The sequence below is a fragment of the Idiotropiscis lumnitzeri genome, chromosome 2 (assembly GCF_059441095.1).
Source record: "Idiotropiscis lumnitzeri isolate Australia: NSW breed Sydney's pygmy pipehorse chromosome 2, RoL_Ilum_1.0, whole genome shotgun sequence".
In the NCBI taxonomy this organism is placed as follows: Eukaryota; Metazoa; Chordata; class Actinopteri; order Syngnathiformes; family Syngnathidae; genus Idiotropiscis; species Idiotropiscis lumnitzeri.
Window position 1 is genome coordinate 24212089 of NC_142392.1, and position 27028 is coordinate 24239116.

At 41.5% G+C, this 27028-nt stretch overlaps 2 protein-coding genes across 2 annotated transcripts; one reads left to right on the forward strand and one right to left on the reverse strand.

The window, feature by feature from the left end:
* Positions 1-3170: 3170 nt before the first annotated feature.
* Positions 3171-5058, reverse strand: LOC148342049 (uncharacterized; the record flags this gene model as incomplete). Its single annotated transcript, XM_088288050.1, has 2 exons — positions 3171-4193; positions 5005-5058. Coding segments are annotated over 2 exons (999 nt in total), but the record flags the coding sequence as incomplete, so codon positions are not given.
* Positions 5059-6787: 1729 nt separating this feature from the next.
* On the forward strand, positions 6788-8596 carry LOC148342050 (uncharacterized). The gene is made up of 2 exons (XM_088280943.1): positions 6788-7254; positions 7334-8596. Exons 1-2 carry the CDS (start codon positions 7143-7145, stop codon positions 8260-8262), a joined length of 1041 nt encoding a protein of 346 aa, XP_088137069.1. The 5' UTR covers positions 6788-7142; the 3' UTR covers positions 8263-8596.
* The last annotated feature ends 18432 nt before the right edge of the window (positions 8597-27028 follow it).

Sequence of the window (27028 nt, forward strand, 5' to 3'; positions counted from 1 at the left end):
AATGTTAGCAGTCTGGTATTTATGGAATGATGTCATGTCCTCTAAAATTGTCATGTCAGTGTTCGCGTCGTACAGTCAAAAAAACATCTGTCTTCCACCTTTGTCACATTTAATACACATCAGTTAATAAATCATCTACAAAACTATTTAGTCCAACTTTATATTTGGTAAACCAATCTCCAATGGCTAGATATTCCCCTTTCCAAAGATTTTCTTTCAACATGTTCATAGAATACTTCACTTAAAACTTATCCCAAAACCATAATCCCTTTGCTTAAAAATGTAAATTTTAATAAGATTGTCGCCGCCCTGCTGTTCCTCAGGTGTCCTTTGCTTGTTTCAGTGTTCAACTTGCGTTCTAATTCCCTGCTAATTTGTATTTATTGTTAGGTTGAATACATATATTTTATCCCGTACCTTACTACACTAGCACTGCAGAAGAATTGCTCCACAATGCGATCCATGCTCGACCACATGGAGAAGACCCCCCGGAGAGCGGACGCCTGAAGACTGGATTCCATTGCTGTAACATCAAGGGGGTGTGCCTGAGACACACCTCTGACACAAAAGGACTGAGTGCCACAGCAACAAAAGGCATATCTGCCTCTTCAATCAGCAAATGACTGCCATTGATGTCTGTCTCTCCTCCTGTGTCTGAAATGTTCACATGCCTACTCGCCCCCACCTTGGGCAATTACCAAATGTCTTATCATCAAACTTCCTTCAAGCATCCAGTCTCCTGGCTCCACTAGTCTAGCTCCCTGCTGGGAGACCAAAAGGTCCCCATTGGTGTGGTGGTCCTGCTTGCTGGTTCTGCTGCTCCACCCCTGGTGGTAGGTTGCCATAACAATCTCGTGCCCAGTGGTCAGAGGACCCGCAGTTGAAGCAAGTCCCTGGAGCAAACCCATTCCGCCCCCGACCAGGGGGGGCGCCACGACCACGCCCTCTGTATCCACCACGAAACACTTGGCCTCGGCGCCATCCAGCCCCCACTGGAGTTTGATACATCTGTTTTTGTTTCACCTTCTCTTGTTTTGCCTCACCATGCAACTTTGCCAACTGTAGTTTACCCAAACTAGTCGCCAGAGCGTCAGATTCCTTTTGATCTTTATCTGCTTTGTCCATGTCGATGCGGCACTGATAGATCAAATGCCTCTTACATCTCGGTTCCGGACAGACCAAAATGTCCGGATCAATTCTCAAATTCACCTGCACCTCATTCACTCTCTCTTCCTCTTTTATCGCCCCCAGCGCAGTGGCAACAATAGCCAATTGGTGAATGCCTCGTCTATCTTTCTCCAATTCCTTCACTTCCTTTTTAAGTTTATGACGCTGTCGCCATCCGGCTTGGCTCTGATCTCCCTTCATATCTCGAATATCTGCCAACATTCTGCTTTCCTTTTTCTGTAACTGCTGCGCTAACTTCAACATGTTCCATGTTCCGGGCTCTCCGCGAAACAATTCATCCTCTTTTAATTTCAAAAACAACTTCTGACTCCGTTCTTTTTCTTTCTTAATTTTCTTACTTTCCGTTCCACTAATCAATTGTGCTTCCATCTTAGCGTAATGACCATAAATTTCCGACCAGACTTCAGACCGTTCGTCTGGAGTTTCACACCCGAGACCACTATCATACTTCCTCTCCTTCGCCATCCTGAAATCCACTCGTGCGTGTCCCAACCACTTTTATGCAGAACAAATTTAGCCTTCACATTCACACCGCTTCCACACTGATATTTTAAATCGTATCTTAACCACGAATAGTTCCAAACTATTCTAGTAGGTAAATCCCAGATTTTACTCTACTAACGTCCACACTTTTACACTTATTTATTTATATATTTATTTATTTAACCATATCGTATCTTAACCACGAATAGTTCCAAACTATTCTAGTAGGTAAATACCAGATTTTACTCTACTATCGTCCAGACTGTTACACGTATTTATTTATATATTTATTTAACCATATATTTTAACGCCGTTCTGCTCCTCCTTCCTCTTATAATCTATTTATTTATATATTTATTTATTTATTTAACCATATATATATTAACACCATTCCGCTCCGCCTTCCTCTTATAATTTAGCGTTGCCAATATGCAGAATTTGAAAAGGATCTGCTTACCTTATGTCACTGTGGGCCCAAGAGGAAGGCCGGTCGGATGTGCGGCTCCTTTATTCTTTATCAGGTCGTCACCTGGTGTGGACGTGGGCCCCAGGCCCAGACTCTTGTGGTTTTTCCTGAAGCCCCAGGCTTCCTTTGAGCCCCAGACTCTTGAAGTCCCAGACTTCCTTTCTTTTCTTAGAGTCCCAGACTCTCTTTGAAGTCCCAGACTTCTATTACCTCTCATGCATCACGTCGGGGTCACCATAAATTGTTGGAATTTATCTTTATATCAATGTTAGAATTTAACTTTAACCCAATGTAAACTCAAATAAGTAATCTGACTCCAATTTGCGACCTTACCCAACTCTCACTCATCCAACAATATGCGCGCTCGTTCTGCAATAGAAAGGTATCAGGAAGCCGGCATTTTCACGCACAAAGTGGATTTATTCCCAATACAGAATTTCTACATGGCACCTGGTTCTCGAGTCCCTCTCAATACAACTCTACACCTCTCTTGCCACCAGCGAATGTGTTCTACCCCCGAGTTGCCCAGTACTGATTCATACTATACAACATGCAAATGGCACAGACAAAGGCATCCTGGCATGATTCTATTGGCTATGTGTATTGCAGTTAACTTTAGCTCGCTCTCATTGGTCTTTCTCCTCCCGCCGAATCCCGTGGCGACTCCTCCTGCTTGTGCTATCCCCCGATGGCCTCTCCTTCGTCCACTGGTCCCGGAGTCATCTCGTCTCGCTCAGCACCATCTGCTTCTAAAACATTCCATTCATGCACAACCCCCGCAACCAGTTTCGCGCCACCAGTCACACTCTCAGCATTTTACAATATCACATTTTCATACATTGGATGCACCAACATCTAATGAACTATGTTAAGCTCAAACTCTTATATTCCTTTAATAGTCAAAAGTATGAAATCCTTTAAGTGTAACTGAAGTTTAGACCATGCTAATGACCAGACACTCAGGAGAGGAATGCAGGAAGATTAGATCACAGCTGCACCACAGGAGGTGTGAACGAGACCCCTCTGAAACAATGGACTTCCATGCCAGGATCACAAAAGTGGCTCCGAGCAGTCTAACCTTTGTTCAGTTTTAAATTGACTGCCATTTACATTATCCTTTAAAGCATACCAGAATGTTGTCAACACAGATGACAGAGGAACCAGTCCAGAAACGCAGGATTTTTTCAGCTTTGGTTTGATCAGCATTTTTTACATAACGTTGGAGATAGTTAAAGGTTGCTTGCTCTCCTTGAGACATCACCATCTTTGTTGTTTTAAGCAGTTGCAACACTTTTTTGCCTGTGGCCTTCTTGGAGTCATACAGGGACAACACACTTCGCTTATCTGGTAATTTGTGATGCACAAGTATCATTATTGTGGCGAAACAATCAAGTATAAACTTGGGCTCTTGTAGAAGGGCTTTATGAGCCATTGTTTGAATGGCAGGCTGTAAGCTAGTCTTTGGTGGGAGGAAATGGGAACCCATTCTTGTAAATACATCAAGCAAGTCCTCTTCATCACTTTCCTCTATTGTGCCCTGGAGGCCCTTCTCAACTGCTGATCTCTCAATGGGAGGAAGGTAGTTAAGGAATGATGATGTAAGGATGTCTACATCAACTGAGTCAATGCCATGGATGCAGGCTAACATGAAAGCTTTTGATAGCCTCACTGGCATGACACCATGGTCTAATAACCCTTTCACCCAGATCCGGCCAACCGCTTGCCATTCAGCCTCACAAAAATCTGGCCTCAGCCTTGGAACCCGCTCTGTTTCCCCCTCACACTGTTCAAGAAATTTTTCCCAGAATGCAGTGTAACCTTCCCTTGACACGCCAGCATCATCAATAGCTTTTTCATTTACAAACTTAATCTTTAAATTGAATTCCATTATACTACTGTCCATAAACACTGACAAAAGATCATCAACAATCTTTATCCTACAAATCGATGCATGCCATGTAGTCCTTGGATCGCTATGGTTGTCAGGTGAGGTTGTCGGGGACAGGAGACTGCTTGAAATTGAGAGCACGTCTTGCGTTTGATTTGGTCCACTGTCCTGAAAGAATAAACATTCAAACAACAAAAATACTGTTTAGTCAACAAAGCAAAGGTGAAATGTGAAATGAACTTTGACGATAATTGTGTGAGTATCAAAATAATGCCTGATCCTATATGTGTCCTATAATGCAAGTAAAAACCTAACAATAATAATAATGGATCATATTTATATAGCGCTTTTCTGGACAATTACCAGACACTCAAAGTGCTCACAATGAATACATTATTCATGCACTCATGCATTCACACGATGGTGGTGTTAAACTACGTATTTGCCACAACTGCCCTGGGCAGGTTGACAGAAGCGTAGCTGCGAGTGTGCGCCTACGACCCCTCCCGACCACCACCAAACATTCACACCAAGCCATACATTAATGTGAGTGGCTGTGGAGGACACATGATTGGATGGAGTGGGAATCGAATGGTTGTACCTCTGACCTGGCCCCTACCTCCCAAAAACCAACAGAACTACTATAAATAGTCAACTTAAAATTTATGTTAAGGATTAAAATTAAAGTGTTGCTTCAGATTATTTAACAACAAACATTTCCGAAATTATATTTTTGTTTTCAAGAAATTCACACCTTAAGCATTCTTGCAATTCTCTGGAAGTATGTTTTATATATGTGACGTCGCACAAAAACTGAATGCTGCTTCTCCATGATAATGTTCCCCTCAATCCCTGAAACTGTAAATGTAAACTGTAGGACCATTAAATGACAAAATACGATATTATATTACTTTACAGTTGTGTAAAATAAGTCAGTAGTTTAGAGAGTGTGTTTGGGGTAACTTGAAATGGAGCCTACCTGTGCAGTCACCTCTTGTTGAGTGGCCTGTCCAACTTGCGAAGGCAGGTCATTAGCAGCAGGAGGGAGAGGAGGTTGTGAAGCCTGTTCGGTCCCACCTACATCCCAGAACTCTGAAGAATTAATTGAACACAATGTATTAAATGACAAACGTATTATTCGTTAAACCTCAAGTTAATGGCCTTGTCAAACAATTTATTACGCTGTTATTTACTGTATACTGAGTCTTTCTAAAATGGAATTTTACATATTTTTATAACGCCCCCAAAATCTCAATATATTTCAGAAAAAGAAAAGTATGACAGTATGAAATGTACAGACTTTAATTAGCAGATTAATCCACTCTTTCAAATGATTTAAAACCTGAGAGAGATAATAGAATTACGCTTTTTTAAATTTTGATGACGTCATAGCCCCGCCTACAGAATTACGCTTTTGTCTCGTTGTCCCCGCCTACAGAATTACGCTTTTGTCCAAAATGGCCGCTATCCCCGCCCCTGTGTTAAAACTATCCAATCTCCAGCCACCTATTTCAAAATATTTACATATTCCCTGCCCGTTGAAGGTTTAATACCACTCCTACAGAATTACGCTTTTGTCGAAGTGGGCCCCGCCTACAGAATTACGCTTTTTGTCTCGTTGTGATGACGTTGTATGTGTGTGTGTGTGTGTGTGTGGGCCAAGGGCCCCGCCTACAGAATTACGCTTTTTGTCTCGTTGTGATGACGTTGTGTGTGTGATTGGGAGGGGGGCTTGGCCCCCCTCCCAAACTGTATGCTTCTTATGTTAAAAACAATGTGTTCCCTGCGTGCGTGCGTCCCCAACCCAAACTGTACTTATGTTATTCATATTTAAATATCTGAAGTATATAAAGCATCCAATGAAATGAGCTATATCTAATTAAATAATGTAGATGTATAAAATTAAATTAAACGAGTGAAATAATTCGAGTTGAGAAGAGCAGGCGTTGTTATTACCTTTGAATAATATGTTTATTTGGTTGATATTTGCCCTTTTTGCAAACATGTCTGGACATATTCCCAGCGACATAAGTTTAAACATGGTATTGTGCAGGCTTGGGGGGTTGTCCGGGCAAGACGCCGGCCATAGACACCCTCCAAGCCTGCAGCAGCCTCAAGGTGTTTCAAAAGATAGTGAGTGGCGACATCCTGTCGATCGGTGGGCAACTGTCGACATCCGGGGGACCACCCTCCTCCTTCTTACCTTTTTTGTAAAATCTGCCTAGTCATGTTTGCATGTCTGGACATGTATTTGTTGGCTACATTTGGACAGTCAAACGCCGTCATTTATCCCGCTACGGACGAGAAAAATGAAGGGTGATGTCTCCACCGCTCCCGCCCCTCGCACCCTCCTATTTCCCTGTACGTCACATCCTTCCTACTGCCGGCAGCCCCCATGTTTGTAGTCCTTTTTTGTAGTCCATACGCTGAGTAAAATAGCAACCAGCCTGGTTAAGAAATAGAATACAGCTAGGTTAAGAATATTGCACACAGCTAGGCAACCCCCATGTTTGTAGTTTATACAGGTAAGCATAGAAATATTAGATATTAGAATATTATATATTATTATAGATATATATATTATAGTATAAATATATATATATATATATATATAGTTATATATATATATATATTTATATATATAATAAATAGCATGCTGCTAAGAAACAGCTTACAGCTAAGAAATAGTATGTAGCTAGGTTAAGAAACAATATACATTTAGGTTAAGAAAATAGCATACAGCTAAGAAACAACATGCGTTTAGGTTAAGAAATAGCAGCTAAGCTAAGATATCATTAAGGTCGTTTTACCAATTATTTTACCTTTCAAGGAGGAGCATCATCTTGTCTGTAGACATCCCCAAGTCATCTTTGCAACAAGCTTTGACATGTTTTCACGTATTTCTTATCTATAGTTGGACAGACAGACGACCACCAAGTTGCGGTCGTGTGTAAGCATAAACAACACCGCCCGCCCCCCAGAATCACGCTTCTGTCAAAAATAAGCACATCCCCTACTATCATATCCCGACCCCAGTCTCAATACAGCCAAATCCCAAGTCACGCTCTGCACAGACAAACCAATTTTTCCGGCTGAAGAGCCAGACCTACTCTAAAAATGAAGACGCTCAGAACAAGACGCCGCATGGTCATGGACATCACACCGAGAAGGGTGACAACCATCGTTGCACCTGATCAGGTTTCTAATAACATTGCAGAGCACTCGTCAGGTAAACGATGCAACTAATCCTTAACTATATTCCTATAATCAATAGCTATATATTTAATCAAAGTATCTTTGTACTGCAGATAGCGGTGTGGATGAACCTACATGCGACCATGACATGACTATGGTTGAAAACGTTGTTGGTGTAGAAACCCTGACAACTGCAAACATGGAACAGGTTGACGCCTGTACAAATGTAGACCAGGATGGAACCCCTACAAAAACAGACGAGGACCAGGCAGGACCATCATACTCTTTATGGGTGGGCGGTACGGGAATCTTACCAACCTCTGTTGTAGCCTCGTACAACACTGGCGAGCCATCATATTCAGGGTGGAGCCGTCCCGTTTCAACAACGCCGCCGTCGACACCTCCGATGACCCCCACCTCGTCGGCAGAATCTTCACAAAACGAGAAGGCACAACAGCCCAGTTGGTCCGACCAGGCTGAATCTCCACAAATCAAGGAGGTACGAGTACCTAGTTGGTCCGAACAAGAGTTCTCAAACCGTTCGCTTGAGCCCTCTAAGGTTCAGACCGTCAACGACCCTGACCCCGGACCTGCACCTATTTCCAAGGATGATGTACAACATATGTCATGGGTTGATCCTCCTAAGGGATGGGTTGATATGGATGTCGTAATAGTTGTTAAAGCGGCGATTCTTTACATGGTCAGACGTTTTTTGATAAAGTATCACAAAAAAAGGGGTTGTTTGCATAGCTATAAATACTTAGGGCATAATTATTATCTAAGACTGCACTATGAACGCATCATGCCGATCCTTTGCGGTAAAAGGTTTTTACCCTGTATTCACTACTTGTTGGATTTGTGTTCTGTAAAAACGGATAAAGAAACAGTCAAGCGAGTTGCAGAGATCTTAATGGTGGACTTAGCACTCGTAAAGGACTTACCGGACCGCCTTAAAGTGGATGAGAGCGTATGTTGTATGATATATCGTGATCAACTTGATATTTTCGAAGAATATCTTATAGAAAATATTAACTTTGACTAAAAATGGGTAATGTGTTGAGAAAATTATCGCTTTTTGGCTATAGAAGCTACTTTGAGTCGCTCGGGTTCGATCGACACGTTTCAAAATATTTTGGAAAATTGGGAAAATGAGATAAGTGACTTAGCATACTCACGTTGTTTAACGATGTGATAAGATACCGTCTCCGTCATCAACAACCTGTGGATCTCGCGCACGAATTGAAGATGTTTGAAGACCTGTTAGAATCAAAAGTTAATCCATCTGTTTTAACCCTGACCTACAGACTTTTTACGTCTTAGAGAATCCTTATCATGTGTAACCAGACTTAACCTTGTCATATTTTTGTATTTCATTCAATTAAAAATGGATGTTTTTAAAAATATGCTTTTGCGTCTGTGTGTTTAGACAAATAACAATGTGACGTTTGTCACTCAATCATAAACCGTCATGAGCGTTAAGCGTTGGTTGAAAAAATTGTACTACGATCCCATTCAACCAGCCAGTTTTGGAGGTGCAGATCGCCTTCATTTAGCTGCGAGGGAGAAAATGGGTCAAAAAGTGACGCGTCATAAAGTCAAGGATTTTTTTATCATCGCAAGATGCATACACCTACGAAAATAGGAGCACAGAAAGGTTTAAAGGGAAGTCTCTGCTTTGAAGCTTGCCCCACAGAGTAATAAAATTGCACTTGGTAACAAATAAATTACCGCAAAAGTCGGCCAGCCAGGATGAAATAGTGAAAGACAGAGAGTTTCCAGAGTTAACAAGTATCATTAAGCGTTCACTGTATCGCGTACCATCGCTATTTAGAATTTATTGTCATTGTGCCCGCAGGTGGTCAAAAGTAAAGACGGCTGCCGCCAGCACAAACGACCCTAAAACCTTAAAATAATATTGAAGAGAGATAGAAAAAGAAATCTGCCAATATGCAAATCCACTGGTGCCGGACTACGAGTCCATCATAAAACAGAAGCATTATTCGGTAAATAAATTAAGGTTGAATGATTTAGAATAATAACATAAATTAAGCTGCTTTATATTTTGATGTAAAATCATAAGAGCTCCTTTCAGAGCGCATTCTCGCATTTAGTAAGAAGGATTGTGTACATTATTTAAGAAATGAGACATTAAGTGATAAAGACTGCGTAAACATCATTTAAGAAATAATAAAAGCCTCGTTCTTCTGAACTGTCAGTAAAACACCGGCCTTAATAGCTCTCGGGTGGTGCTTTATGTTTAGTGGAAAATACCAAAATTTGTTTCATACCATTTATGCTTGCATACTCTTACGCTGATATATTGTGTTTTCAGTAAGTCGATGTCAGATATACAGAATGGAATGGTGTTTATCTACTTCTTTGAAAAGGTAAATATTTTACGAATCCGATAAGAAATGTAGCAATTTTTGTAATGTTAGCAAAGTCGAGTAAGTTTTGCTGCAGATATGACTTGACACCGATTTGACAGTCTTTTTCATCCTTAATTTACTTTTCTTTTTTTTTAAATCTGACTTGATGATTTATTATCCTGACAAAATTCTGACTAATAGCTACTGTTAACATCTTTGGCAGCGAGACTTCAGCAAACTATTAAAACAATAACAATAATATGCTTATTCTCTTCCTTTGTTTTTTGTTTCTTTTGTAGGAGACATGACTGTGATATATTAACAAAAAAGATGGCAGGAATTTGTTCATATTCATTTTTGTTTGTCTTGGCGTGTTTAATTCTTTTTTAAAAGGAAAACGGGTAACATAAAAGATAGCCGCATTTTCGCAAATAAACCTCATTCTCATTTTCTGTATTTTGATTATTTGAAAAATATCTCTCGGGTTGTTGGGTGCGTGTCTTGAATTTCACAATGTATTATTTACCAGTGATGCACGATAATATTACCATTGTTTTTAACACGCTGGCCATCGATCATGTGGTATTGGCATTAATTTCACAGTTTGCGCCGTGACTTTTGACCGTAGGTCAGTCAAATGGTCCAGGCTGACTTTCTAGAAACTCAGCATGAACTGTAAAATAGTCCCACTTTTTCCATGCATTGTAAATGATTCACTTTGTGACTAGTGACATGTCAGAAAATAGTCAGAAATGTTTATCATTGTTTTCCAAAGTAAATGCCGGTGTTTGCCCGTCTTATTCTGAGTCACAAAGCAGAGAAAATTAACTTTCAAGAATCAAAATACTTCATATTTGATTCCAGATTAATTATAGCGGTCACTGAAGGTGTAATGGTACACTCGACCGAGTTGTGTGTTGTGCGGGCAGCGTGGGTTCAGTTTCCACTCAGTGACTTTGTCTATGTCCGTCCTGTGACTGGCCGGCAAACAGCTTAGGGTGTTGTGCGCTTTTCGCCCGTAGTCAGCTGGGATAGGCTCCAGCACCCTCCCGCGACCCTGTACAGGATAAGCGGTGTGGATAATGACATGACATTAATGATAGCCTAATCATTCAATTGTTGCACCTTTTCTTGCCTGATGACGACCGTTTTATTGCGTGCTACTTTTCAAACTTGTAACGATGCACTCTTGTATTTATTCTTCCACCTTCCCCCTGTGTTTTCCAACAGGTAAGCTGTGACCTTTCCTGTCTTTGTCACTCCATGCACTGGCAAGTACCGTGGGCAGTCCTGGCCAGGCGGAAAGGGGCAGTACTCGTAAACTGTGCTGCTTCTGGAGACCCCATGGCTGCGGGCCTACCATCTCCCTCTGCGAGCAATCGAAAGCTCACACTGGTGGAGTTGATTTTATACTACCTGTTGATCTTGCTGGTTTCTGGGCTGCAACCAACAACGGGTCAGAGGGTCTACACCAACACATGAGCTGTCCACATACCAGGAGGTCGGGAGGAAGCAGAACAAATTGCCATTAAACAACTACGGACATGTAAGTTCAACAACTCTGCTCTTAGTGTTCAGGTTTGCACAGGTGAAGGGTAAAAAACACAAAATGGAGACTTCTGCTCAATTATGCTGCTGCACAAACCAAATCAAAAACAGTTTCCATTAGTGCGTCTGCGTCTGCCTATTCAGAAAGCCCGACTTGACTTTCAAAGCAACATATTGTAAATCTGAACATATGGCCAAGGAATGACACTGTCTTCGTGCTTCAGTAATGTCTGTGTTAGATTTGAGCTTGATTTCATGTAAGAAAACGCATCACTTTTAGTTTTACCCCGTGGTTTTCAACCGCACAACCATTTTTTTTTCACTTTTTATGCATGTAGCAATGCGTTGTTCTTGACTGAATGTCAATTTTTAATTCTTAAAATGATGTAGCATTAGAGTGTATGTTAACATCAGTTAGAGATGCCTAGAATGACACATTTAATTAGTGAAGGGGGGAAAAAATCAATTGCGTTGTCTGAAAGTAGGATCTAAGTCGACTCAGGGGTGAAACACTGAGCACTGGCGAAAATGCATCAGCTATGGTCAAAAGTACAACAAAGGTTTTTCTCATCTGCTGATATTGACTTCTCGTTAAAAACCTCACATTTTTGGGATATTTGAGGCTACTCGTCTTCCTGATACTGCCCTGAGGCTTTCATTTTTTCTTTTAATTTCATTTTTTTTTTACATTGCATTTTACGAATCTTTTGTGATCAAGGGAGTGTCACTATTTAACATGCTGCATAGCAGCATTTACCTCTGGTTATACCTCATCATGGACGTTTGACAGGACATTTGACAGCCAATGTTTTTTTTCCATTAAACTACCCAAGATGTTCAGATTGACGCTTAGTTTTCGAGTTCATACTTATTGGTTGAGTCTGCAACTAGTTGGTGACACATGAATACTGGTGTACGATGCAACCCTTCATGAAAATGATCAAAGCGTTTCGGAACCTATTTTCTGTTCTGCTTGAATCCTACTTTTAATTAACTGGAGACCTTAAAAAAGGCAAACAAATGTTGCTGATGAATGATAGAAAAAAATCAAAATACAATGAAATAATAATAATAATAGTCTAATTGCCACTATTCTGCTTTGGTAACCTGTTCTGACATTTCCAGTAAAACGGTGCGGCAGCTTCCTGGGATGTTCTCTAGAGGAAAAATGACTAAATTCTTTAAATGCATGTTAACCTGGGTTTGTGTCAGATGTTTACTCAATATTTTGAAGCTGGTGCTTTTCAAGGTGGAAATATCGTAAGAAGCTGTGTCTTTTTACCGTTGGAGTAGACAACTCTGTGGTGTGTTATTTTCAGCGATTCAACTCCGCTTTTTATGAACATGTTTGCCGGTTGTGCTGAAAAGTTTAGACTTTTGGCGAAACAATTTCACGATGGAAACAACAACTGCGGCAATCGTAGTCTGTTCATTTCTCCCCATTTGGCTCTCTGGCGAGCGAGATGCAGTTTCGATTGCCGCAGTTGTTGTTTCCATCGTGAAATTGTTTCGCCAAAAGTCTAAACTTTTCAGCACAACCGGCAAACATGTTCATAAAAAGCGGAGTTGAATCGCTGAAAATAACACACCACAGAGTTGTCTACTCCAACGGTAAAAAGACACAGCTTCTTACGATATTTCCACCTTGAAAAGCACCAGCTTCAAAATATTGAGTAAACATCTGACACAAACCCAGGTTAACATGCATTTAAAGAATTTAGTCATTTTTCCTCTAGAGAACATCCCAGGAAGCTGCCGCACCGTTTTACTGGAAATGTCAGAACAGGTTACCAAAGCAGAATAGTGGCAATTAGACTATTATTATTATTATTTCATTGTATTTTGATTTTTTTCTATCATTCATCAGCAACATTTGTTTGCCTTTTTTAAGGTCTCCAGTTAATTAAAAGTAGGATTCAAGCAGAACAGAAAATAGGTTCCGAAACGCTTTGATCATTTTCATGAAGGGTTGCATCGTACACCAGTATTCATGTGTCACCAACTAGTTGCAGACTCAACCAATAAGTATGAACTCGAAAACTAAGCGTCAATCTGAACATCTTGGGTAGTTTAATGGAAAAAAAACATTGGCTGTCAAATGTCCTGTCAAACGTCCATGATGAGGTATAACCAGAGGTAAATGCTGCTATGCAGCATGTTAAATAGTGACACTCCCTTGATCACAAAAGATTCGTAAAATGCAATGTAAAAAAAAAATGAAATTAAAAGAAAAAATGAAAGCCTCAGGGCAGTATCAGGAAGACGAGTAGCCTCAAATATCCCAAAAATGTGAGGTTTTTAACGAGAAGTCAATATCAGCAGATGAGAAAAACCTTTGTTGTACTTTTGACCATAGCTGATGCATTTTCGCCAGTGCTCAGTGTTTCACCCCTGAGTCGACTTAGATCCTACTTTCAGACAACGCAATTGATTTTTTCCCCCCTTCACTAATTAAATGTGTCATTCTAGGCATCTCTAACTGATGTTAACATACACTCTAATGCTACATCATTTTAAGAATTAAAAATTGACATTCAGTCAAGAACAACGCATTGCTACATGCATAAAAAGTGAAAAAAAAATGGTTGTGCGGTTGAAAACCACGGGGTAAAACTAAAAGTGATGCGTTTTCTTACATGAAATCAAGCTCAAATCTAACACAGACATTACTGAAGCACGAAGACAGTGTCATTCCTTGGCCATATGTTCAGATTTACAATATGTTGCTTTGAAAGTCAAGTCGGGCTTTCTGAATAGGCAGACGCAGACGCACTAATGGAAACTGTTTTTGATTTGGTTTGTGCAGCAGCATAATTGAGCAGAAGTCTCCATTTTGTGTTTTTTACCCTTCACCTGTGCAAACCTGAACACTAAGAGCAGAGTTGTTGAACTTACATGTCCGTAGTTGTTTAATGGCAATTTGTTCTGCTTCCTCCCGACCTCCTGGTATGTGGACAGCTCATGTGTTGGTGTAGACCCTCTGACCCGTTGTTGGTTGCAGCCCAGAAACCAGCAAGATCAACAGGTAGTATAAAATCAACTCCACCAGTGTGAGCTTTCGATTGCTCGCAGAGGGAGATGGTAGGCCCGCAGCCATGGGGTCTCCAGAAGCAGCACAGTTTACGAGTACTGCCCCTTTCCGCCTGGCCAGGACTGCCCACGGTACTTGCCAGTGCATGGAGTGACAAAGACAGGAAAGGTCACAGCTTACCTGTTGGAAAACACAGGGGGAAGGTGGAAGAATAAATACAAGAGTGCATCGTTACAAGTTTGAAAAGTAGCACGCAATAAAACGGTCGTCATCAGGCAAGAAAAGGTGCAACAATTGAATGATTAGGCTATCATTAATGTCATGTCATTATCCACACCGCTTATCCTGTACAGGGTCGCGGGAGGGTGCTGGAGCCTATCCCAGCTGACTACGGGCGAAAAGCGCACAACACCCTAAGCTGTTTGCCGGCCAGTCACAGGACGGACATAGACAAAGTCACTGAGTGGAAACTGAACCCACGCTGCCCGCACAACACACAACTCGGTCGAGTGTACCATTACACCTTCAGTGACCGCTATAATTAATCTGGAATCAAATATGAAGTATTTTGATTCTTGAAAGTTAATTTTCTCTGCTTTGTGACTCAGAATAAGACGGGCAAACACCGGCATTTACTTTGGAAAACAATGATAAACATTTCTGACTATTTTCTGACATGTCACTAGTCACAAAGTGAATCATTTACAATGCATGGAAAAAGTGGGACTATTTTACAGTTCATGCTGAGTTTCTAGAAAGTCAGCCTGGACCATTTGACTGACCTACGGTCAAAAGTCACGGCGCAAACTGTGAAATTAATGCCAATACCACATGATCGATGGCCAGCGTGTTAAAAACAATGGTAATATTATCGTGCATCACTGGTAAATAATACATTGTGAAATTCAAGACACGCACCCAACAACCCGAGAGATATTTTTCAAATAATCAAAATACAGAAAATGAGAATGAGGTTTATTTGCGAAAATGCGGCTATCTTTTATGTTACCCGTTTTCCTTTTAAAAAAGAATTAAACACGCCAAGACAAACAAAAATGAATATGAACAAATTCCTGCCATCTTTTTTGTTAATATATCACAGTCATGTCTCCTACAAAAGAAACAAAAAACAAAGGAAGAGAATAAGCATATTATTGTTATTGTTTTAATAGTTTGCTGAAGTCTCGCTGCCAAAGATGTTAACAGTAGCTATTAGTCAGAATTTTGTCAGGATAATAAATCATCAAGTCAGATTTAAAAAAAAAGAAAAGTAAATTAAGGATGAAAAAGACTGTCAAATCGGTGTCAAGTCATATCTGCAGCAAAACTTACTCGACTTTGCTAACATTACAAAAATTGCTACATTTCTTATCGGATTCGTAAAATATTTACCTTTTCAAAGAAGTAGATAAACACCATTCCATTCTGTATATCTGACATCGACTTACTGAAAACACAATATATCAGCGTAAGAGTATGCAAGCATAAATGGTATGAAACAAATTTTGGTATTTTCCACTAAACATAAAGCACCACCCGAGAGCTATTAAGGCCGGTGTTTTACTGACAGTTCAGAAGAACGAGGCTTTTATTATTTCTTAAATGATGTTTACGCAGTCTTTATCACTTAATGTCTCATTTCTTAAATAATGTACACAATCCTTCTTACTAAATGCGAGAATGCGCTCTGAAAGGAGCTCTTATGATTTTACATCAAAATATAAAGCAGCTTAATTTATGTTATTATTCTAAATCATTCAACCTTAATTTATTTACCGAATAATGCTTCTGTTTTATGATGGACTCGTAGTCCGGCACCAGTGGATTTGCATATTGGCAGATTTCTTTTTCTATCTCTCTTCAATATTATTTTAAGGTTTTAGGGTCGTTTGTGCTGGCGGCAGCCGTCTTTACTTTTGACCACCTGCGGGCACAATGACAATAAATTCTAAATAGCGATGGTACGCGATACAGTGAACGCTTAATGATACTTGTTAACTCTGGAAACTCTCTGTCTTTCACTATTTCATCCTGGCTGGCCGACTTTTGCGGTAATTTATTTGTTACCAAGTGCAATTTTATTACTCTGTGGGGCAAGCTTCAAAGCAGAGACTTCCCTTTAAACCTTTCTGTGCTCCTATTTTCGTAGGTGTATGCATCTTGCGATGATAAAAAAATCCTTGACTTTATGACGCGTCACTTTTTGACCCATTTTCTCCCTCGCAGCTAAATGAAGGCGATCTGCACCTCCAAAGCTGGCTGGTTGAATGGGATCGTAGTACAATTTTTTCAACCAACGTTTAACGCTCATGACGGTTTATGATTTAGTGACAAACGTCACATTGTTATTTGTCTAAACACACAGACGCAAAAGCCTCTTTTTTTAAAACATCCATTTTTAATTGAATGAAATACAAAAATATGACAAGGTTAAGTCTGGTTACACATGATAAGGATTCTCTAAGACGTAAAAAGTCTATAGGTCAGGGTTAAAACAGATGGATTAACTTTTGATTCTAACAGGTCTTCAAACATCTTCAATTCGTGCGCGAGATCCACAGGTTGTTGATGACAGAAACGGTATCTTATCACATCGTTAAACAACGTGAGTATGCTAAGTCACTTATCTCATTTTCCCAATTTTCCAAAATATTTTGAAACGTGTCGATCGAACCCGAGCGACTCAAAGTAGCTTCTATAGCCAAAAAGCGATAATTTTCTCAACACATTACCCATTTTTAGTCAAAGTTAATATTTTCTATAAGATATTCTTCGAAAATATCAAGTTGATCACGATATATCATACAACATACGCTCTCATCCACTTTAAGGCGGTCCGGTAAGTCCTTTACAAGTGCTAAGTCCACCATTAAGATCTCTGCAACTCGCTTGACTGTTTCTTTATCCGTTTTTACAGAACACAAATCCAACAAGTAGTGAATACAGGATAAAAACTTTTTACCGCAAAGGATTGGCATGATGCGCTCATATTGCAGTCTTAGATAATAATTATGCCCTAAGTATTTATAGCTATGCAAACAACCCCGTTTTTTGAGATACTTTATCACAAAGCGTCTGACCATGTAAAGAATCGCCGCTTTAACAACTATTACGACATCCATATCAATCCAGCCCTTAGGAGGATCAACCCATGACATATGTTGTACATCATCCTCGGAAATAGGTGCAGGTCCGGGGTCAGGGTCGTTGACGGTCTGAACCTTAGAGGGTTCAAGCGAACGGTTTGAGAACTCTTGTTCGGACCAACTAGGTACTCGTACCTCCTTGATTTGTGGAGATTCAGCCTGGTCGGACCAACTGGGCTGTTGTACCTTCTCGTTTTGTGAAGATTCTGCAGACGAGGTGGGGGTCATCGGAGGTGTCGACGGCGGCGTCGTTGAAACGGAACGGCTCCACCCTGAATATGATGGCTCGCCAGTGTTGTACGAGGCTACAACAGGGGTTGGTAAGATTCCCGTACCGCCCACCCATAAAGAGTATGATGGTCCTGCCTGGTCCTCGTCTGTTTTTGTAGGGGTTCCATCCTGGTCTACATTTCAAAAGAAAGGCGGGGGTGTAGCCCTCATTTCCGAATCTAACCTAAAACTTAGTCCTCGTTTTAGCAATTCCTTTAAAACATTTGAAGTTCTCATTATGCGATCCTCAGCCGAGCTGCCGTTTTATCTTGCCGTTCTTTATCGTCCACCTGGCTCTTACTCCGGCTTTTTAGATGAATTTTCTGAATTCGTAGCTGATTTAGTAACTCATGCGGATAATATACTTATCATGGGCGACTTCAACATTCATATGAATCTCCCGTCGGAACCACTTACGGTAGCGTTTCGGACAATCATTGATATGTTTGGTTTCACGCAAATAATAAATGAAGCAACGCATATAAATGGCAATACGCTAGATTTGGTATTAACCCGAGGCTTAGCATCTTCAAAAATAATTGTATTACCATATACCAGTGCTATATCTGACCATTACTTTATCAAATTTGAAGTCTTGGCTCACTGTCATCGTTCTGACCATAATCAAAATTATAGCAGCCGTAACATTAGCTCCTCAACCATCGTTGCGCTCTCTGAGCTACTCCCTTTAGCAACTGCTTCGTTTCCTAATTATATTGGTACGATTGATGATCTCACAAACAACTTTAATGTCGCTTTGTTAAATGCGCTTGACTCCGTCGCGCCTTTAAAAACTAAAACTCGTCCAAAGAGGCTTACTCCGTGGTTTACAGAGGAAACGCGCTGTTGGAATTTATCTTTATATCAATGTTAGAATTTAACTTTAACCCAATGTAAACTCAAATAAGTAATCTGACTCCAATTTGCGACCTTACCCAACTCCCACACATCCAACAATATGCGCGCTCGTTCTGCAATAGAAAGGTATCAGGAAGCCGGCATTTTCACACACGAGTGGATTTATTCCTAACACACAAATCTACAACTTGAGTTTGGGTCCCTCTCAATACAGCTCTCTCTGTCTTCGCTGTTCAGCATTAATTTATAGACACAATATGCAAATGACACAGAGACAAAGGCATCCTGGCATGATTCTATTGGCTATGTGTATGCTGCAGTTAACTTTAGCTTGCTTCTCTTGGTCTTTCTTCAAGTGGTGGCCCCTCCTGCTTGTGGCTGAAGGGTCGAGTTTCTTGTCGACCCCTTCCCGCTCGAGGTGTCTGTCTGCGCCAGGCACCAACCTAAAACCTCCCAAACCTCACATTCTTTCACTTTCTTTTTCCAACTTCACCAGCCACCCACACAGCATTCCACAGAATAACAGTGACACAAGATGCAGGACATCGAATAAAACTAGCCAGGTTTAAACTCTTCCACTCCTTTATTCCCTCTCATGACCTCAGACAACTGAGGTCATCACTCGAACCCCTCATTTTATTGTTAAACACGAGCTAAAAATAAAACAACGAAAAATTAGTAACAACTATAAATCCATAGAAGGTGAGGTAAAGCTCAATAGAAAATTAGTAAAAAATTAAAAATCAATAGAAAATTAGTAAAACTTAAAAATCAATAGAAAATGTCATTCTAGTAGAAAATCCGTAGAAAATTTCATTTCCTCCTCATGGCCTCAGGTCGCTGAGGCCATCTACACATACTCACATCCCGGACTCCCGTAGGGCCACAGCTGTTCCCCCCCCCCCCTCCTGGGGGTCCTTCTAAGGGATCATCATGTACTGGCCACCAGGAGGGAGTGGCCCCAACGTGCGTTCAATTGTCTTAACAGTTAATGATCTGATACATGGAATACAACAACATCCACATAACACCATAATAGCGGCAAACACAGCGATAGAAATCAGTACTGATGCAATCAAGCTTTTATATTTGCCAAAGATGTTTAACCAGTCAGAGTACCAACTGGTGTCCACACCTGAGTGCTCCTTCATTTTGTCACTTAACGTGCGCAGACCCTCCAATGCCTTGGTAAGGCGACCGTCAGGAGATGTTTTGTTGGGAATCAGAGTACAACACTGATCCCCAAAAATACCACACACTCCTCCTCTTTCGGCTAACACCATATCTAAGCTTATTCTGTTCTGGAATGCCATAAGAGACGTGGCAGCCAATTGCTCATGCACTGCCTGGAGTGCCGAGGTGGTGAAGTTCGCCAATCGTTGGACATTATCATCAACATAATTAATCCGGTCCACATTTTTGTTTACCGTAACAAACAGGAAAATACTCTCCCATCCTGCCGCAATTTGATCCACCAATTTATACTCGTCAGGGATCCCTCTTGGAACTCCAATTGCATCTATATACGTGGGATCTCCTGCATTCAACCATTCTTGCATGTCCCTTCTCTTCCTGTTAAGGAAGGGGATTCTTCCCCATTGTCCAACACCTTCCCACTCCATTTTGGCCAGATCTAAGGCTGTCACACTAACTGGCATGATCAGCGTTACCAGGGCGCACTTACCTGAGGCATTGGTGGGAAGCCTATCGTACAGCACTTTCTCTCCACACCACAGCCAAACATCATCACGAGCGAGAGGGATTCCTACTGGCAAAGACACATTTTCATTACACCATGACTCCTGGAGATTTCCAATCCCAGGACCAGTCCCATTTAACTTTTAGGCAGGTGAACTTTTGTTTTGCAACTTGGGTGTCAAAAATAGGCTCTTTCTTTTTTATTCCCACATCATTCCATGGGTGTGTCCAATTAAAATTGTACCCAAGTGTTCACCTGTGTCGGTCGTTTACATTTCAGATTTAGCAGTAGTTGTTGTGTCTATGTCAGCGTCTTACCATCATCTCGCTCTGCTCCATACCATACCATTCCATTACATGCTCCTTTCGCTCCATCACTTCTGTCATCCCGCATCCTATGTTCAAACGCCAACATCGTCCACACAAAGCACACGCCAGCAGGTAAAATAGTCAATAAGTTAAACATTTGCATCGTCATCGTCTTTGTTCAGACTCGAAAGTGTCTGACTTTGATCCAATTCATGCCATCTACACATTCCCTCTCTTGACCTGCCCGTCCGGGCGGTCAACCTCTAAGCTCAACCATGGCGGGCACAAATACTGGGGCCGGGCGCAACTGTGAGCTATGGTACCACTTTTGTCCTGTAGTTCCCAATTGGATGGCGTGTCAGGTTCTAGCCAGAACTCTAAACTGTCCTTATCAGCGAGAATGAGTCCACCTCCGGGAAAGCACCCGGAGGTTGATGTACGGAGTGATGTCCGACTCCAGTGATGCTGAGTTCACTGAGTTCAAATATCTAACTGTGTTCCGAGATTACAAATTAAGCCTCGAGCTCACGCTCCAATTTTGACTGTTAATTGACAAATTTTAAAGCAACACAAATGAAATAGTAACCATTTATGCTTAAAATAAAAAATCCCAAAACTATAATAACGCAGATACCGAATTAAACCTCTATTTTTTCTTTTTTTTTTTTTATGGGAAGAAAAGGTGCTCTACAAGACATAGACAGCTCCAAGACCGCTGCAGTCTTCACCTCCTATTGTCTCATGATTGGCTCAATCCACCTACAGGCTGTGCCCACACTGATTCTGTCAACTGGGGGAGGGGGTAGAGACAGTAAAAACAATCGCGGAGCTGTGGAGCCGAGCCCCAAATCAGTCGGGCCCTGGGTCCACAACACCTCTAGCAGAGACACACACAGAACTACCATTTCCGAGCGACCCTTCCCTGGAAATTTTGAAATTTAGTAATGTCCCCAAAACCAAAGAATTTGTAGTCGGTGCTGAAATATGATCTCCCGATTGTGCAACAACTATGGGGTCTAGATCTCTAGTATGATGACGCTCATCAATATTCAATGCGATTTGTGGCTCGGCGAAAGTAAACAATTCATACCATTTCCGCTGTCCAGGGACAAGGCACGCGTGCGAGGCAACGCCAGTAGACATAACAAATATATAATTCTAACGCAAGATGCACTCATGACTAAATTTGGATGAGTGCATTTTTGATAAATCAAATCATGTTTGTGATCACATGTACAATGTGATATGTCAATTGGTGAATTGAAAGGGTGGCGGTTGCTAAACCACTCAGACCAGAGCAAGAACAGGGCATACCCACCGCGGGAGGATGGGAACCAGGTTTCAGAGCTGCCCTCAAATGTTTCAGTTCAGTTTAGCCACTGGGAAGGAAGAGAGCACGACATATGCTCCCTCCGACGGATGTGCAGAGTCAAGTTCAGTCCCATCCGGGAATGCCACTCGAATTCCAGTGTTCGTTCAGTCAATGGCAGTGACTCAGGCACTCTTGAGAGTCCACATGGCTCAGTGGGGGTTGCGGAAGGAGCTCATAGCTCGCCCCAATATCCAGCACCATCGAAAACTTGTCCATCCACCGTCCCCGGACTGCTAGGACCTGCTAGTCCTCGAATGCTGAAGCTCCGCTGCCCCCTGTCATGGAATGGGGTACGAGCGGGTTTGTGTCAAGTGCGTTGGGAGTGGGTAACGGTGGCGCCCCCTGCGCTGGTGGAGCTCTTTGTGACAGATATGGCACCGGAGGATGGCACATTCCAGAAAGTGGCTCGGCATGGACAGCTCATCACCCAGTGACCCCACACCCCGCAGCCAGAGCACACCCCACTCACAACCCCCGTCTGTAATCACCCATACCTCTTTTACTGCAATCCCAACCTCGTTGACTGGCCTGCTATGGACAGCAGCCAGTCTGCTGTGGCGCTGCGTCACCCGAACCTTGCCCAGAAGCAGCAGAAGTGGAAGGAGCAGCTGCCTCCTTTTTTCTTATCTCTCTTGGCCTTCTAAACCTGCAAGTACAACAATTTTAGTCACGCTCCTTAATCCAATCCCATATATTCCTTTTCTGATGTCGTGCAAAGTGTGTTCTACTTAGGCCGATTAGCATTATTTCATTCATGGACTATTTCGCCTGATGTCTGCCACTGGAAGGTGCACGCCCTTGTGGACGGCCAACTGGAACAGCTGTGTAATGTCGACATTATTGGATGGGTCACTGCCGGAAGTCTCACTCCATTCATGTCTCGCCCTGGCCACATAGACCAGGCCTGTCTCCCTTTTCCCCACCTGAAAGACACAGCAACATCGACCCCAACGGGCCAGAAATATCTGATGCACGGCACAGCCAATCTCACCTGAGGTGTCCCCATTTAGCTGGTGACCATCATGCTGGTCAGCAGATCTGGCCTCGGCCTCAAGTGAGGACAGTTCCTCTTAAATAAATTTTGTCCCGCTTGTAACTCTGTATAAACCAAACCTCTCTTAGTCTGGTGTCTCCTTTGTAGGAGATTTCAACCAACGTGACCTTTTTACAACGTGTCAAATAAACCAATGTTGACCTTTCTGCTATCTTTACAGCTGTGAGAGCTGTTACTAACACTTCCTTCCCCCTTGGGTAATTACGAATGTCTTATCTTCAAACTTCTTACAAGCACCCAGTATCCTGGCTTTACTAGATTACTGCCCCTGCTGGGAGACAGAAAGATCCTTGTCACTCTAAATTTGCGCCTGTCTTTTGTTTTCCTAACACTTTTCACATATGGTCAACTAAAGTTGCTTCAACATCTATTTCCCATTTGTTCTTAAATTTGAGGTATTCTCTAAGTTCTTCCAAACAGTGTTTTACAATGTCTTAGTCCTAAATACAATGAACTACGATACAATGGAAAATATCAGAATAACATTCATACATCCAACATGAGACACGTGCTTGAGACCACTTCAGGGTCAGTTTTGTCTGAAATATCTCCTCTACAACAACTTACCCTTGCGTTAAGTGAGTAATTTTCCATAAAAACAGTGCCACTAATTCGACATTAACTTCAAGTATCACTGCTGTGGTGCTGTATTATATGGAAAAGTCTAAACAATCCAAGAAAATTTTGCCCTATCCTGGACTGGGTGTGTGTTATCTAGTCGCGCATCCAATGTGAATATATCTTATATCTCCCTCCTTGTTGAGGAGAACCTCTGGGATGGTAGTGGTGAGGCGCTATTTGAAGCATTCTCTGGCCTTCTGGTCACACTGGTCACATGTCACCTCAAACCTGTGGACAGAACTGGACGAGTGGCACTTGCCAGTGAGAATGAGAAGGGGTAAATTATCTTCCTTCCAAAACTTTCAGTTTTGCATAAATTTTGTGTAATAACGTCAATCAATCATTCACTTGATGCTTGAATTTAATTACTCCAATCTTTCTCCAAAAACAATTTCAAAATCAATACTCGGGAGTGCAATAGGGATTCAGGTTGATCAGGCCTGTCCACCCATCGCATCCTAAGTACTGTAAGGGCTTGCCGGTGACCTCAAACAATTTTCTGTCCTGAGGCCCGTCCCTTAAACATTCACTCAAACCACATATGCATCCAAACACTTTTTCTTTCACACTGTCATTCACCAAACGATACTTTCCAATTCCACACAGAGACCCCTCCCTTGGCGCGTCCGCCTTGATTTCACTGAGATTTGTGCTGGCAGATCCATAATTTTGCCTTAATTTAGCCAGCGTATGCCAAAATTTACAACGGTGGGTCTCTGGATTTTCCCATTCACTCCCCGTGAAGTTGTTTCTCCTCTCAAGGACGTAGCTGACGAAACTGCACCTGTGACATCAAACAGCTCATAGATGCGAATGTTAGCAGTCTGGTATTTATGGAATGATGTCATATCCTCTAAAATTGTCATGTCAGCGTTCGCGTCGTACAGTAAAAAAAAAAAAAAAACATCTGTCTTCCACCTTTGTCACATTTAATACACATCAGTTAATAAATCATCTACAAAACTATTTAGTCCAACTTTATATTTGGTAAACCAATCTCCAATGGCTAGATATTCCCCTTTCCAAAGATTTTCTTTCAACATGTTCATAGAATACTTCATTTAAAACTTATCCCAAAACCATCATCCCTTTGCTTAAAAAGTTAAATTTTAATAAGATTGTCGCCGCCCTGCTGTTCCTCAGGCATCCCCTGCATGTTTCAGTGTTTAACTTGTGTTCTAATTCCCTGCTAATTTGTATTTATTGTTAGGTTGAATACATATATTTTATCCCGTTCCTTACTACACTAGCACTGTAAAAAAAACTGCTCCACACCTCAATGAGAGGCAGATGCCTGAAGATTAGATCAACGTCTGCAACATCGAGGGGGGGGGTGCTGAGACACACCTCTGAAACAAAAAGACTGTGACCTTCTTTCGAGAGCACCAAAAGGCATATCTTCCTTTTCAATCAGTTAACGACTGCCATTGATGCCTGTTTTTCCTCTTGTGTCTGAAATGTTTACATGTTCCTGCTGGTGCTTCCCCCCCCGGGGCCAGCACGGGCGTCTCCACACTCCCCTGCTGTTCTCCGCGCACCCTCTCTCTCATTATTCACAGCCTGTTCGATCAATTGTATGGTCGCTGGTGTCATCTGTGAATCGTTATCTTTTGCATCTCAAACCATTCTGCTCCCCCCCCATTAATGGCGCCGTCGGATCGGGCGGCGGCTCAAACACATACTGTTGCGAGTCTGGCAACTGTGGATGAATGCCTCTCAGACATTCCGTCTTTTCTTCCGCTTTTTCAATCACTTCATCCTCTTTCTCTGACTTCCTCCCCCTACTTGGGAACGAGCATCTAACTTCAAAGAGCTGTTAACTCTTTGTTAGAGCACACTCATGATTTTACGATTACACCTATACTCATTGCCTTCTGTAAAATCTTTCTCACTCTTATTTTTTTTTTCCTTTAATTTTCCAAATTCACTGTAGCCTTACCAAAGCCACTCAACCAATCAAGGTATCAAATCACAAACTACAAAGTCAGGAACCACCTATGCTCTTGCAAAGTTTTCTCATGCTCTCAAAAGCTTCATTCAATTATGATTTCTTAACACCAATCTTTTTTCTTTGTGTCATTTCCATCTGTGCATTTCATTCCAGTTACTAATTACAGTTACCTTAATAGAAAGACCATCAACTAAAGTATGAAACATAAAATATTTATTTCTTCAATTCCTCCTTACAGCAGACCCTAATTCTTATCCTTTTCATTTGTTCAAGTCATCATCCTCCTTTCAATGGAACATTAATTGTTCCTTTCTCTTTTCTTATTGAACTTCCAATCTCTACACTGACACAATTTCTTCTCTTTTCTCTAGCTTTCTTTCTTTCTCTTTTCTTATTTCATCCCTACTTCGTGTTTTTCTTCTCTTTTTTATGTTTCATTTTTATGAATTTATCCTTAATCTCCGTGCCACACCCGAGACCACTATCACACTTACTCTCCTTCGCCATCTTGAAATCCACTCGTGTGTGTCCCAACCACTTCTTACGCAGAACAATTTTAGCCTTCACATTCACACAGCTTCCACACAGACACGTAAATCCCAGATTTTAAACCGTGTCCCGATACGTAAATCCCAGATTTTATACCGTATCTTAACCACGAATAGTTCCAAACTATTCTAGTAGGTAAATCCCAGATTTCAGACCCTGCTAACGTCCACACTGTTACACTTTTTATTATTTTTTTTTAACTATACTACTTTACTTTTGCGCCATTAATTATGCTAGAAGGTAAATCCCAGATTTTACACCCTAATAGCGTCCAACACTTTTACGCTTACTACGTTCCGCTCCTCCTTCCTCTTATAATTTAGCGTTGCCAATGTGCAGAATTTGAAAGGGTTCTGCTTACCTTGTTTCACTGTGGGCCCAAGAGGAAAGATGGTCGGATGTGTGGCTCTTTTATACTTTATCCTTTCTCAGGTCGTCACCTGGTGTGGACGTGCGAGACCCAGTCTCATGTGGTTTTTCTCGAAGTTCCAAACTTCTTTTACCTCTCATGCATCACGTCGGGGTCACCATAAATTGTTGGAATTTATCTTTATATCAATGTTAGAATTTAACTTTAACCCAATGTAAACTCAAATAAGTAATCTGACTCCAATTTGCGACCTTACCCAACTCCCACACATCCAACAATATGCGCGCTCGTTCTGCAATAGAAAGGTATCAGGAAGCCGGCATTTTCACACACGAGTGGATTTATTCCTAACACACAAATCTACAACTTGAGTTTGGGTCCCTCTCAATACAGCTCTCTCTGTCTTCGCTGTTCAGCATTAATTTATAGACACAATATGCAAATGACACAGAGACAAAGGCATCCTGGCATGATTCTATTGGCTATGTGTATGCTGCAGTTAACTTTAGCTTGCTTCTCTTGGTCTTTCTTCAAGTGGTGGCCCCTCCTGCTTGTGGCTGAAGGGTCGAGTTTCTTGTCGACCCCTTCCCGCTCGAGGTGTCTGTCTGCGCCAGGCACCAACCTAAAACCTCCCAAACCTCACATTCTTTCACTTTCTTTTT

Bases quoted from the DNA above. Each gene is read 5' to 3' on its own strand.
- LOC148342050 (XM_088280943.1), top strand. From the start codon at position 7,143: ATGAAGACGCTCAGAACAAGACGCCGCATGGTCATGGACATCACACCG. The intron at 7,255-7,333 runs GTAAACGATGCA...TTTGTACTGCAG, and splicing joins CATTGCAGAGCACTCGTCAG to ATAGCGGTGTGGATGAACCT.